Source organism: Cebus imitator, unplaced genomic scaffold (assembly GCF_001604975.1).
Source record: "Cebus imitator isolate Cc_AM_T3 unplaced genomic scaffold, Cebus_imitator-1.0 Scaffold370, whole genome shotgun sequence".
Lineage (NCBI taxonomy): Eukaryota > Metazoa > Chordata > Mammalia > Primates > Cebidae > Cebus > Cebus imitator.
Window position 1 is genome coordinate 2,142,312 of NW_016107685.1, and position 15,237 is coordinate 2,157,548.

The 15,237-nt window shown below is 37.8% G+C and overlaps 1 protein-coding gene across 1 annotated transcript; it reads left to right on the plus strand.

Moving 5' to 3' along the window:
- The first annotated feature begins 10,427 nt into the window (after positions 1–10,427).
- Positions 10,428–12,218, plus strand: HBE1 (hemoglobin subunit epsilon 1). The gene is made up of 3 exons (XM_017507285.2): positions 10,428–10,801; positions 10,930–11,152; positions 11,966–12,218. Exons 1-3 carry the CDS (start codon positions 10,710–10,712, stop codon positions 12,092–12,094), a joined length of 444 nt encoding a protein of 147 aa, XP_017362774.1. The 5' UTR covers positions 10,428–10,709; the 3' UTR covers positions 12,095–12,218.
- The last annotated feature ends 3,019 nt before the right edge of the window (positions 12,219–15,237 follow it).

Sequence of the window (15,237 nt, forward strand, 5' to 3'; positions counted from 1 at the left end):
AGCAGGATGCTTATAGGACAGATGGCAAAAAAAAGAAGTTGACCACCTGACTAAAACTGCACCTCAAACAGCATCATAAAGAAAATGGATGCCTGAGACAGAATGTGACATATTCTGGAATATAGTATTTCCTGAATATATATATATATATATTATATATATATGTAAATATGTGTAATATATATATATATAATATATATTTCCTGAATATATATATATACACACACACACACATATATATATATACGTATATACATATATATATATGTTGTTATTATCAATTGCCATAGAATGATCAGTCATTGTGAATAAAATATTTATCTTACAGGTGGTCTCTATATCTAAAAGTGGCAGAATCAGACTTTGTTAGCACATGCGCCTAGAGTTTTTGTTCATAAACTATATAGTCATTAATCAATGCTATTAGAGTCATTTGAAGCATACAACCTATGCTAGTGAATTCCCTGACACATTCTCATGCATTCTATAATCCAGGGCAAAATCTTATATACAGGCTTTCTCCTGTGTATAACTAGGTGCAGGGCTGGATGGCTAAAGGATCTTTTCAGCTCTCACTTTTCTAGGATTCACATACTGAATATCTACATTGCACAGAGTCCTAGAGACTTGGATTAAGACAAGGGTATGGAAGAGGAAGGCATAAAAAAAGGAAAAGAAAACAAACATTGTTTGCCATTCTAAGGCACGTCTGGACAGCTAAGTGACAAAAGGCCTGTGCTCTTAGAGGACACATGCTCACTGACTGGCAGTACTACTGAGAAGGTTTCGCCTTAAGGACACATTTCGGCCAGTCTTGGTACTATTGGGAAGATGTAGGCAACTCTGATCCTGAGAGGAAAAAAAAAAAACATTCCTCCAGGAGGGCTAAAAGGGTTCACCTGTGTGGGTAACTGTGAAGGACTACAAAAGGCTGAAAAACAATGACAGTCAGAGATAATTCTTGTGGGGAGAAAAAACAGGAGGTCAAAAGAAGGCCTCCAGAAGAATGGCTTGGAAGCTGGCTTCCATAGGAGTTCATGGTGGCAAAGATGTTTCAGAAATGCGACATGACCTGAGGAACTATACAAAAAGGAACAAATTTAAAGAGAGGCAGGTAAATTATTTCAACAGACCCGTGAGGAATTTTCAGATGATTTATGTCTCCGCTGAGCTTCTTGAGGTCAGCAGCTATGATGGTTTTGCAGGCCCAGGACCCATTACAGGACCTGACATGTACTTAACATAGTTTTCTTTGTATTCATTGGTGAATGAATGATATCTTATAGTCTACTTGGTTTTGCTAAGAGCACAGAGCAAAGATTTAGTGATGCTATGTTAAAACCTCCTTTTTGGTTCAAGTATATGCCTGTTATAGGAATAAAGACAGTCTACATGATGCATGTCTAACATAAATGCAAACATTAAGGAAGGAAATCAACCTGAAAAATGTTTAAACAGAATACAGAGAGTGAGTTAAATGTGTAATAACTGTGGCATAGGCTGGAATATGAGCCATTTGAATCACAAATTAATTAGGAAGAAAACAGTACGGAAAAATTTCCAGGGATGGGTCTAGAAAGACTAGCATGGTTTAGGTTGAATGGAAGTGCTTAAAGGGTGATATCAGATTAAACTTGAAAGGGTGGCTACATTAACTAGAACACTGTTTATTTTTTCATAGCTACTAGAATACTGTTTTTATAGCATGAATAGCAGATATAGCCTGATGATGCCATGCTTGGTTTAACATCCCTGCTGTTGCTGACATAAAATCCTTAATAATTTCTGACAAAGGAGCTATTCATTTTCATGTTATATTGGGCCAAAAATTATGTAGATGGTCCTGAGGAAAAGTTTATATCTTGTCTATTTCTCTCTCCAGCATAGTTGTCAGCATACTCAAAGCTTGTTATATTGAATTCTAGCCTTCTTATTCCATTCTACACATGGAGGAATAACTTATCAGGGATGGAGGAATGCCTCTAGGGAAGGTGCTTGATGCTTTGCAGTGTGATTGGGTATTTAGAAGAAGAAGGGTGGAGTGGGGGTGGCTAACCTTCCTTTCCTAGTGCAGAGGTCACAGCCTAAATATCAAATTCCTCCAGCTGAGGTGGCTCACACCTGTAATCCCAGCACTTTGGGAGGCCGAGAGGGCAGATCACCTGAGGTCAGGAGTTTGAGACCAGCCTGGCCAACATGGTGAAACCCCATCTCTGCTAAAAAATACAAAAATTAGCTGGGTGTGGTGGCAGGAGTCTGTGATTCAGCTACTCAGGAAGCTGAGGCAGGGGAATTACTTGAACCAGGGAGGTGGAGGTTGCATTGAGCGGAGAGTGACATTGCACTCCAGCCTCTAGGGTGAGACTGTCTCAAGAAAAAAGAAAAAAAAAGAAAGAAAGAAAACCATAAAATTCCCTGACTCAACAAAATTCCATCTGATTGTTTTTTGACTTATCTTACCATTTTCCCCCCTCAAAGAAACTGTGAACTTCCTTCAGCTAGAGGGGCATGGCTCATAAGCCTCTGGTCAGCATCCAAGAAATATTCGTTGATGTCACTTTGGCTAAAGGTATGATGTGTAGACAAGCTCCAGAGATGGTTTCTCGTTTCCCTGTATACCCACCCAGCTTTCTAACTTTAAAGCTAGTTCTGAGGTTGAGACTGTGATGAACAAAGACCTTGACAAAATTCAACTCAAATACTCACTTTGCCTAGCTTCAAAATCCTTATGCTGAGACATACTCATAACCAGAAATTAGCATGCACCAGAGTGTGCATGAGTGCATACACACACACACACACACACACACACACATACCAATTCCATATTCTCTGTCAGAAAATCCTGTTGATTTTACCTTAAAGGATGTGTTCAGAGGCTGACCCCTTGTCTTCACCTCCAATGCTACCATTCTGGTTTAAGTCACCTAAATTATAGCTGTTGACTTATAACAATGGTCCTCCTTCTACCACTGCCCCACTACAGTTTCTTACCAATAAAACATCCAAATTAATCTTTTCAAAATGTAAGTCATATATGGTCGCTTCTTTGTTCAAAACCTTCTGATAGTTTCCTATATCACTTACAACTTATAATAAAGCCAAATCTTTATAATTCTCTACAATAATTATTCATGCATATATTGTGTTTATCATGCACCAGAGACTGGCAAGTGTATATATATGTGTGTGTGTGTGTGTGTGTGTGTGTGCAAGTGTATATACATATATATGTGTGTATGTGTGTATTCATATATATGTGTGTATATATATGTGTATATGTAGAGTTCTCATATAAATACATAAATACATATGTGTGTGTAGATTTTTCTTTTCTTACAACTCTGTGATGTTGGTATTATTAGTGTCCCAAACTTTAAAATTCAGGACTTCTGTGATCTCATCTTTTACTCTCTCTTTCACTTAATCTAATCCTGCATTGACCTTACTGATATTCCTTGAAAATTCTAAGCATCCTTCTTCTTTAGGATATTTATATTTGCCATTCCCTATGCCTTAAATATTTAATCATGGTTGCATATAAATAGGCTTCTTATGGTCTATGGGTACCCTCACAGGTCTTAACTTTATAGTAAAGACTTTCTTGCAAAACTACTGAAAGTAGCAATACCCTTCTACCCTGTCCTAATCATACTCGCCTTCATTTCAGTTTCTTTTTCCTCCATAGCACCTAAACTCATTGGCATATAACATATTTTATTTGCTTATTTACTGTCAAGCTCTTTCCACTATCAAGTCCATGAAAACAGGGCTTTTATTCCTCTATTCTATTTTTGTGCTGTATTCTTAGAAATTTTAGAATGTTGAAGGAACAAATGAGCAGTCAAACACATATACAACTATAAGTAAAAGAATACATGCTGACACATCCACTGCTATGCACACACAGAGGAATCAGTGGAGTGGTGCTGGAAGTGCGAAGCCTGAGTAGAGCTAGTTAGCCCTCAGCAGGCAGAGCCTTGATGGGGTTACTGAGTTCTAGAACTGGACCCATTTGTTTTGTAGGCTGAAATTTGCTCTTGGAAACTTGTTTTAACCAAAATTAAAGGCTCAAAAGACGAATATGGAAACCAGGGTATATATTTACACTGAAATTTATAACTGGAGCACCCATGTTTATGCAAGCAATTAATAGTTTCCTTTCAGCAACTAGGCAAAAGTAAAAAAAAACTGTGCCAAGGCAGCAGGTAGCCTAATGCAATCATGCCACTAAAGTAAACATTATTTCATAGGTGTCAGATATGGCTTATTCATCTGTCTTCATGGGAAGGGTGGCCTTGGCCTGGACCTCAGTGTTATGTGAAGTTCAAAATGCCTCTGAATTATAAGGCAACAGGGCTCCTTTTTTTTTTCCCTATGCTTTCCTGCCTGGCCAAATCTCTAATGATAAACATACTTCTCTTTATATGTGAGAATATCCTATAAGATTATAGTTAAGAATTCCTGGCCTGGGAGTCATTGAGCCTCTTTTATGTAAGTCTCAGTTACATTTTTGGAATGTAATTTATTTTCCTAGGACTTGCAAGTTATCTGGTCACTTTAGCCCTCACATTTTGATGATAGTCACAAATTTGTTAACACAACACAGCACACACACACACACACACACACACCCATAACTTATTTATCAGGCATTTCTGAGCAACTAATTATGGAGGACTCTCAAACACTAACCTACAGCATTTTCCATTTGTCTGCTTGTGTAGAAGCCAGGCATGGGAACTGAGAAGGCAATAGCAGGAGCATTCTGACTTTCACTACCTTTAGCCAGACCCCTCCCTCACCACAGCTCAGCATAGTCCTGAGCTCTTATCTACATACACACACAGTTTCTGATGCTGCCCAGCTATCACCATCCCAAGTCTAAAGAAAAAAAAATTGGTTTTGCCCATCTCTGTTGATTAAAACAAAACAAAATAAAATAAGCCTCTAAACTCCCACAAAACTTGACTAAACAAGCAGGAAGAAGAAGAAGCAAAAAATAGGTGCAGGAAGAAACTGGTGACGTTGGGGTCTGAATGAGGCTTAAGTACAGAAAAAAGCTCTGGCAGCATAGTGGTTTAGAGATGTTTCTTCCCTTCACAGATGCTTCAGCCTCAATAAGTTCGGGGTTGCAGGAATTTACTTTCAGAACAAGCTCCTGTGGGGCTAGAATTATCGATGGCTAAAAGAAGTCTGGGGGGAGGAAAAAATCATTAAGCATCCTCACTCTCAGTGATATAAAACAAAGGGGCCTGGTTTGTCATAATTCCTCTTAGTGGATAAACTTGTTAATGAAGGTGGTGTAACAAAATCATTGCTTTTTCCAATTAAGCGTTGTTCACTTGCCAATCGTCAGTTTTAACCTTCTCCAGAGAAATACACGTTTTTTATTCAGGAAACATACTATGCTATAGTTTTAATACTAAATAACCAAAGTACTGAAGATAGCATGCATAGGCAAGAAAAAGTCATTAACTTTATGTTGTTGTTGTTTCAGAATTTAAAAAATCACCAAGTTGAGGACTTCTCAGTTCTAGCACTAGAGGTGGACTCATAGCATATAATCAGATGTTTTTCAAAATTTCTAGACATAGGATTCAAAGCCCTGCACTTAAAATAGCCTCATTTAAATTAACTGTTTATACAAATTGTGGAAATATTGAGTTTATGTATGTTTCAGAGGTATTACATTTGAATGCAATTTGCAAATTATTACTTAAGTTTTGAGTAAGAGCAATGTTATTTGGCCCAATAACTTAAGGTGGTGCAGGAAGCTAAAGGGAAGGAAGCTGTAAAAGCACATTCTGAACAACTTCAGAGTATTTTTAATCTATGTTACTCTTAGTTCATAGAATACATTGGGCAATGCAATTTAATTAATAAAACCCCAGTTATTTCTTAGAATTTTAATCATGAGAATAAATGAAGACAAGTTTATTTACTCAAGGTCCCAAAAGGTCAAAGAAGCCAGGAAAGTAAAGCTGTATTTCAGAGGAAAATGAGATATTTATAAGTTTTCTAAGATGACAGACTCAAGTTTTAACTTTCAAGTCCCATCATGTAGGAAAGTGTGGCATAACTGGCCATTAAAGATCCCCCTGCTTAATTAACATTCACAAGTATCTCAGGCTGTGCTTGAGGCACAGTAGCTCCAGAGGTCAGTCAAACAATAAGATGTCTGTGCTGCAAGTTGCCAGGCAGAGGGATCATTCTTGAGAATGAGCCCCAGCCCTGGCTCAAACTCACCTGCAAAATTTGTGAGAAATGAGGCAGAGGCACGGTGTGAAAGCAACAGGAGCTAAATGATGAAAACACATGGACATATGTAGGGAAACAAGGCACATTGGGGCCTATCAGTGCATGGAGTGTGAGAGGAGCGGATCAGAAAAAGTGTCTAATGGATGCTAAACTTAATATCTGGGTGATGAGATAATCTATACAACAAACCCCCATGACATTCATTTATCTGTGTAACAAACCTGCACTTCCTCTGCATGTACCCTTGAACTTAAAATAAAAGTTATAAAAAAAGAAAGCAACAGTTTGAACACTTGTTGTGGTCTATTTTCTCATTCTTTACAATCACTCTAGAAAATAGCCACAGGCTTCCTGCAAGGCAGCCGCAGAATTTATTACTTGTGATATCTAAGTCATTCCTGGCTAATGCAAAATCTAATACAAAATCTAGTAGAATCAGTTGGTTACATCTATTTCTGTTCTGAGAATATAAATTTAGATACATAATGGAAGCAGAATAATTTGTAATCTCACTAATTAAGAATCCTAAGCAGCCCTTTTCCCTTCTGTGGTTTACAAGCCTTGCTCATAATTTTAATATTTTAAAATTAACAATAAAGTAACTTATTTGTGGTAAAGAATATTCATTATTTTTTTTTAGATAATACCATGAAAAACTTTCAAAAAAGTGAAGGGTCTAATTTACCTAACAATAATCTAATTTATATAATTTTTCATACTAATAGAATCGCAGAACAATCCAGTATTTGACTTTTTAGATTAAATGTGTGTCATAAATTAGCCAGGAAGATTTAAGAAAATATTGGATGTTTTCCTGTTTAAATTAGGCATCTTACATTTTTCAGAATCCTGCATAGAACTTATGAAATCATAAATGCTAAAGCAAACCCTAAGAGGCAGGAATTCATCTTCATCAAATTTGGATGCTTCTTTCTAAAAGTTCTTTACTCTTAAATGTCTGAAGACATGCATAGATTTTATTTTACTAATTTTTAATTATGTAGACAATAAATAAATATTCTTACTGATTACTTTTTCTCAGCATCTAACCCTTCTGATCTGTCCTGGATGGCCACGCCACTTATCTCTCTAAACTTTGTGCTTTTAATGTAGGAAAGAAAGGCAATAATCTCCCTTTTCATGGCTTGTCATATAATAAGCAAATAAAATGCTTAAAAATGAGCAGCTGAAGCAATTTATCTTGAATCAACAAGCGTCAGAGCAATAATGAGACTGGCTGCAGCCTACCTGACTTCTGAATTAGAATTTATAAGCCTTGTTACTGAGACACAAACTGGGGCCTTTCAATGCTATAACCTTTCTTGAAGCTCTTCCCTACAACCTTTAGCCAAAGGAAGCATGGACTGGGTCAGATCCCTGGTTGCAAGCCAGGTCTGGAACCACAGGCAGTAAGGAGAGGAGAAAATGTGGGCCCTGCAATGGGCTCTGAGGGAGAAGGAGAGGATCAACCCTATACTCTGAATCTAAGGGAAGACTGCTGTCCACACTCTGAAAGAGAATAATGATGGGATTACCCATATGGTTTGTTTTAGGGAGAAACCTGTTCTCCAAGCTCTTGGCCCTGAGAGATCTGGTCCTTATTCCTTGGACTTTGGCAAGTTCTGAGGAAGGTCTACTGCCTTCACACTGTGGATCTGTAGCAATTTTTTCCTGAAAACCCAGAGTTGTATCTTCATTGGTTAAAAAAAATTTATTATCTCAAAGACTGTTCTTCCCTGCGTAGCCAAGCTCAGCTTGGTTCAAGCTACAAGCAGCTGAGCTTCTTTGTGTCTATTCACTGTTCTTTTACTTGAGTGATCAAATATGTTCTCTCCAAGCCTACAATCCTGTCTTCTCAGGCTATATATTTTGTCCATGGAGGTCTTAATCTCAAGTCCACAGAACACTAGGGGGTTGGTGAAGTTTTATGGAAAAAAAAAATCTGTATTTTTACTTACATGTAACTGAAATTTTGCATTTTTTTCTACTTCGAATGCAAAGAACAAACTCGAGTAATATCATTAGTAACTATTGTATAGTTATAAAGAGAAACCACAGATATTTTTTCATACCACACCATATTCATTGCAGATATTTTTCTTTGGTTTGAGATGGAGTTTCACTATTGTCACCTAGGCTGGAGTGCAGTGGCACAATCTCAGCTCACTGCAACCTCCTCCTCCTGTGTTCAAGTGATTCTCCTGCCTCAGCCTTCCAAGTAGTTGGGATTACAGGCATCTGACACAATACCCATCTAATTTTTGTCTTTTTAGTAGATATGGGGTTTCGGCATTTTGACCAGGCTGGCCTCAAACTACTGACCTCAGGTGATCCACTCACCTCAGCCTCCCAAACTGCTGGGATTATAGGCATGAGCCACTGTGCCTGGCTCATTGCAGCTTTTTTTAGTTAACATTTATTTGCATCACTACTTGTATCTAAAGTAAGCTGTAGACCCAATCCTAGATCCAATGCTTTCACAAAGAAGCAAATATAATAAATACTATGAGACAAATGTGATCTTTGGGTGTTTGATAACTATATTTCAGTATAATTAATCTTCTTAGCAATCCTATGTATATTATTTTATTCAATAAAAACATATTTTTTAGCACTTATAGTATGCCAAGCTAGTCTGTGACACAAAAAAAGTTCAAGAATTCCTGCTTATGTCTGTGGTAGCCAAAGATTCGAATATATATTCAGAAAGATACTGTTGGTTAATAGCTAAAAGAAAATGGAGTAGAAATTCAGTGAACTGGAATAATAACAGTTTGGGCAGTTGTTAAGTCAGGTGAAGACTTCTGGAACCATGGGAGAAAGGTAAGGGAAACATTCTTATGGCCACAAGTATTTTTTTTTTCTTTTTTTAAATCGCAAGCGTAAGAAAACATAATTAATAACAAGGTGAGGTTACAGAAGAGAGAATTAATCTTAGGGAACTTGGAATATGGAATCTCCAAAGGCACTTGACTTGGGAGACAGAAGCCATACTGCTAAGTAAAAAAGACCAAGAACCTCTAGGGAATGAAAATGCAGGAAATTGTAGGAAGAGAAATTCCCAGATCTGTCAGGGCAAGGGAAGCCATTGGGGAAAGAAATGATAGAAATGGATGGAGAATGAGCCAGAGGAAGGAACTGGGCTGGGACAATGAGATTACGGTGATGTAAGGGACTTTTCTAGAATTAACAATGCTGGAATTTGAGCAACTCTGCTTCTATTATTTCCTCAATCGTTACTTCTGTCACACTGATAGTTAAATAACTTCTGTGACTTTATTCCTTGATTCTAAAAAAAATGAGGATAATGACAATGGTATTATAAGGGCAGATTAAGCAGTATACCATAGGCGATATTTTTCAGGCACATGGATCGAATTGAATAAACTATAAATCCCAACTTCTGGTCTCAGCTATACCAGGTAAAGAGCTAGCAAGTCATCACAACAGGGACAAAAAAAAAAAAAAAAAAAAAAAAAAAAAAAAAAAAAAAAAAAAAAAAAAAAAAAAAAAAAAAGGGACACTAGAGGAATTTGAAGTCTTTGCTATCTGTGGCTACAAACACTAAAATACATCCTGACTCCTAGCCTAATTGATATATTGATTCACTTTTTCTCTGTTTGATGACAAATTCTGGTTTTAAATAATTTTAGGATTTTAGGCTTCTCAGCTGCCTTTCCGATGAGAAGTATAAGTAGGACAGACAGGCAAGCAAGAAGAGAGCCCAGGCAATACCCCCAAAGTCACCAGTGTCCCCCATGGTCACAGAGAAATGAGAGAGGAGTCCCTGAAAGCCCCGGGTGTAATCTTTTCTGTCTGTCCTCTCTAGGGAATCATCCCAAGGTACTGTACTTTGGGGTTAAGGCTTTAGTCCCACTGTGGACTACCTGCTATTATGTTCAGTTTAGAGAAGGAGTTATGTATGGTTTTTTTCTCCCTAGAAAACTTAAGGTACAGAAGTTTTGTTTACAATGCACTTCTTAAGAGAGTTAGAACTTGGTGTCACTGTCACCATCTTTAATACAAATATTAAACATGCTTTGGCTGAAACTTTTTTTTTCTATTTTGAGCTTTGCTCCTTTTGATGTGGCTTTCTTGGAAAAGGAGAATGGGAGAGATGGGTATCATTTTCGAAGATGATGAAGAGTGTTAAAAAGGGGGACAAATGGAAATTTGTGTTGCAGATAGATGAGGAACCAACAAAAAAGGGTCCCAGGATCTGACACACGTTATCTCAAACTTAGTGTCCATCCACCACTGCTGACCCTTTTCCAACCTGACTCCACCCCTGAGGGACGCAGGTCAACCTTGACCAATGACTTTTAAGTACCATGGAGAATGGGGGGCAGACTTCAGCAGTAAAGAATAAAAGGCCACGGAGAGAAGCAGCCGCACATATCTGCTTCTGACACAGCTACAATCACCAGCAAGCTCTCAGACCTGACATCATGGTGCATTTTACTGCTGAGGAGAAGGTTGCCATCACTAGCCTGTGGAGCAAGATGAATGTGGAAGAGGCTGGAGGTGAAGCCTTGGGCAGGTAAGCATTGGTTCTCAATGCATGGGAGTGAAGGGTGAGTATTACTTTTGCAAGTTGATTGGGAAATTCCTCAGGATTTGTTAGCATCTCTAATTTTGTATCTGATATGGTATGGTGTCATTTTATAGACTCCTCGTTGTTTACCCCTGGACCCAGAGATTTTTTGACAACTTTGGAAATCTATCCTCTCCCTCTGCCATCCTGGGCAACCCCAAGGTCAAGGCCCATGGCAAGAAGGTGCTGACTTCCTTTGGAGATGCTATTAAAAACATGGACAACCTCAAGACCACTTTTGCTAAGCTAAGTGAGCTACACTGTGACAAGCTGCATGTGGATCCTGAGAACTTCAGGGTGAGTTCAGGCACGGGTGATGTGATGTTTTTGGCTTTATATATTGACATTAATTGAGGCTGAGAATCTTATTGGAAACATCAATAAAGATCTCAGAAGTCATATGTCTAACTTGATTTTAGAACAGCAGACTTCTAGTGGGCATGACCAAGGCTAACTTGATTCAGAGCTAGTGACAGTAAAGAGCTACTGGCAGCCTTAATGGGCTTAACTTTTCAGTAAATCTTGCGAGAACTTGATGTGTTTATCCTGGAGAATCATATTATAAAATTGTAGACTTGTGCAAGGAGAATGAAACTTTTGGTAGATGAAAGCCTGTTTCAAGGAAATAGAAATGCCTTATTTAAGTGGGTCATGATAACTGAGGTTTAGGAAGAGATGTTTGAAAAAAAATTAAAAGATTTTATCAAAGAAAAATAAGACAAATTTTCTAAAATATATTAAATTTCCCATCAATATTGTGACCAAGTGAAGGTTTGTTTCTGTATTTGTTACGGATTTTAAATTCCCACTGAGAACTCTTGTAGTACTAACATTCTAAGTTTACAGAAATTAGATAACTGGTTAAAAAAAAAATACTGGTGAAATGGGGAGAGAGGGTGAGGGTATAGGTAGGTAGAATGTTGAATGTAGGGCTCATAAAAACAAAATTGAACCCAAGCTCATCTGAATTTTTTGGGTAGGCACAAACCTTGGAACAGTTTGAGGTCAGGGTTGTCAAGGCATGTAGGTATAAAGCCTTTTTTTCAGTCAATTGTTTTAGGAAAATTGTATTTAATATGCTTATGTGTTATTTTGTCTTTTGCCTAACAGCTCCTAGGTAATGTGATGGTGATTATTCTGGCTACTCACTTTGGCAAGGAATTCACTCCCGAAGTGCAGGCTGCCTGGCAGAAGCTGGTGTCTGCTGTGGCCATTGCCCTGGGCCACAAGTACCACTGAGTTATCTTCCAGTTTGCCGGTGTTCCTGTGACCCTGACACCCTCCTTCTGCACTTGAATACTGGGCCTGGCCTTGAGAGGAAGGCTTCTGTTTAATAAAGTACATTTTCTTCAGTAATCAAAAATCGTAACTTTATATTCTCCATCTTGTACTGTTGTGTTAGAGGAGAAGTGTTCATGGGCTGAGGAATGGGGAGAAACATAGGAAGAATCAAGAACTTCCTTTAGAAATGTATGAGGGCTTGTAAAATTAATGTGGATGTTATGGGAGAATTCCAGGATTCCAAGGAGGATGACAAGATGGAAAAAATCTTTATAGGGGTGGGAAAATGGTTAAGTGGGCAGAGACTCCTAGGCAGTTTTTACTGCACAGGGTAAAGAAGGAGGTGTTAGTGGTACCTGAGAAAGCAGATTTGTGGTACATGTCACTTTTCATTAAAAAAAATAAATCATAGTTATCCAAGATGTAAGCTAGAATTACTGTTTTAATTTACTCTTATTTACATTTAGAAAAAGCCAGCTTGTCACATGTTTTATGAAATTGATTTGGAGATAAGATGAGTTGAGTGTGTATCAACAGTAGCCTGCACTTTCCTGAAGGATTCCATTGTCTCAAGGGTTAGCCAAGGCTAAGACACACAATATCATTGTGCATTATCTTCTGATAGAATGTAACATGCACTAAAATAAAGTTAGAGTTAGGACCTAAGTGGGAACTTTTTTGAGGGTGTGATGAAAATTTTATGTATGAGATATAATGCTAATAAAGGCTTAAGTTCTAAAATCAGCAAGCTAGGGCTTGGTGACTTGCATGATATGGGCTCTCTGGAAGTAGAAGAGAGAGTAAGACATAGGTAGAGGACTAGGAAAGACCAGATAGTCCAGGGCCTGGCTACAAAAATACAATCTTTTACTATGCTATTGCAATACTAAACAGTAAGTATTAGGATGTTAAGTGACTCAGGAAATAATATTTTCAGAAAAAGTAATCTGCTTATGTACACAAAATGGATCCAAGTTTGCAAATAAAGTAATATATGCATGATGATTCAAGGCAACAGATACAATGGTTCAAACCCAAGAGGAGCAGTGAGGTCTGTGGAATGTGAAGGATGGACAAAGGTGGAGTGAGGAAGACATGGTATTCGATTGACTGTGGGGGATGAGAAGGAAGAAGGAGGTGATAAATGACTGAAAGCTCCCAGCTGTGTGAAGATAACAGGAGGGAACCATGCACTGACCGGGGGACCCTCATGTATGAAGGGTAGAGGAGTGTTAACTGATTCACTTTTGAGGAAGTGCTAGATTGCTCAGGGAGTTTTTTTTTTTTTTTTTTTTTGAGATGGAGTTTCGCTCTTGTTGCCCAGGCTGGAGTGCAATGGCGGGATCTCGGCTCACCGCAACCTCCGCCTCCTGGGTTCAGGCAATTCTCCTGCCTCAGCCTCCTGAGTAGCTGGGATTACAGGCACGTGCCACCATGCCCAGCTAATGTTTTGTATTTTTAGTAGAGACGGGGTTTCACCATGTTGACCAGGATGGTCTCGATCTCTTGACCTCGTGATCCACCCACCTCGGCCTCCCAAAGTGCTGGGATTATAGGCGTGAGCCACCGCGCCCGGCCTTGCTCAGGTAGTTTTAACCTTCAGATCTTTTGTCTTTCTTATCAAGACTTGAGACCTTTACAGTTTCCAAGTTAGAGTGTTGTATTTTGGCAAATATAACTTGATTAGTCATTTTATTGCCCCCACATATCTGTCAGACTTTGCCCTGTGAATTACTTTTTAATTTGGCTGTGTATATCCAGAACATGGAAGAGAGAAAAATAATTATTGTAGTTGCAGGCTATCAACAACATAGGTCTCTCTGAGCTCTACAAACGTTTCGATACGCCCATAAACAGAATAAAGAGGGATTATTCATGGCATTAAATATTTTCACCTTGTCAGTCAGTTAACAAACGAGAGCAATGTGCATTTTTTGATACATAATATTTGTACGTATTTATGGGGTACATGTGATACATGCATAGAATGTGTAATGATTAGATATTTAGAATATCCATTGTTTTGAGCATTTATTATTTCTGTGTTGAGAAAATTTCAAGTCCTCATTTCTAGTCATTTTCAAATATATAATAAATAGTAATTATAGTCACCCTACTCAAATACTGGACATTAGGCTTACTCCTTCTATTAACTGTGTTTTTACCTGTTAACCAACATCTCTTAAATCCCCTGCTATACACACTTATACTTTTTCCAGCCTCTGATAACTATCATTCTACCACCATCAGACTCACTTTTTTAGCTCCCACAGATGAATAAAAACATGTGATATTTAACTTTCTGTGTCTGGTTTATTTTATTATCTATCTCCTTGGCATACTAAGAGTTTGTTTTTGTTCTGCTTCAGAGCTTTGAATTAACATAATGACCTCTAGTTACATCTGTGTTGCAACAAATGTCAAGATTTCATTATTTTTCATGGCAAAATAGTACTGTGCAAAGATATCAAATTTTTTATCCATTCACCTGTTGATAGACACTTAAGTTGATGTCAAACCTTAACTATTGTGAATAGGGTTCAATAAACGTGGGTGTAATGTATCCATTGGATATATTGGTTTCCTTTCTTTTGGATAAATATTAACTAGTGAGATTGCTGGATTGTATGATAGTTCTATTTTTAGTTTATTGAGAAAACTTCCTACTGTTTTCCATAACGGCTGTACTATTTTACATTCCCACCAACAGTGTGTAAGAAAGAATTCCCTTTTCTCCTTATCCTCACAAGCATCTGCTATTTTTTGTCTTTTTGATAAGAGCCATTTTAACTAGGGTAAGTAGATATCTCATTGCAGTTTTGATTCGTATTTCCCTAATGATTGGGATGTTGAGCATTTTTTTTCATATACTTGTTGGCCATTTGCATGTCTTCTTTTGAGAAATGCTTATTCAGAATTAATCTTTGCTCAGGTGTAGGCAAAGACTTTATAGCTAGAACACCAAAAGCGCAGGCAGCAAAAACAAAAATAGACAAACTTGTTTCCATTTATTTGTGTCTTATATGAGTACTTTCAGCAGTATTTTGCAGTTTTGCTTGTAGACGTTTTTCACCTCCTCGGTTAGGTATATGTTCCTAAAT

What these genes read in the sequence shown, in the direction of transcription:
- HBE1 (XM_017507285.2), top strand. Translation starts at nt 10,710, where the DNA reads ATGGTGCATTTTACTGCTGAGGAGAAGGTTGCCATCACTAGCCTGTGG. An exon ending in GGAGGTGAAGCCTTGGGCAG is followed by an intron (nt 10,802 to 10,929) that starts GTAAGCATTGGT and finishes GTCATTTTATAG; the next exon opens with ACTCCTCGTTGTTTACCCCT. An exon ending in TGGATCCTGAGAACTTCAGG is followed by an intron (nt 11,153 to 11,965) that starts GTGAGTTCAGGC and finishes TTTGCCTAACAG; the next exon opens with CTCCTAGGTAATGTGATGGT.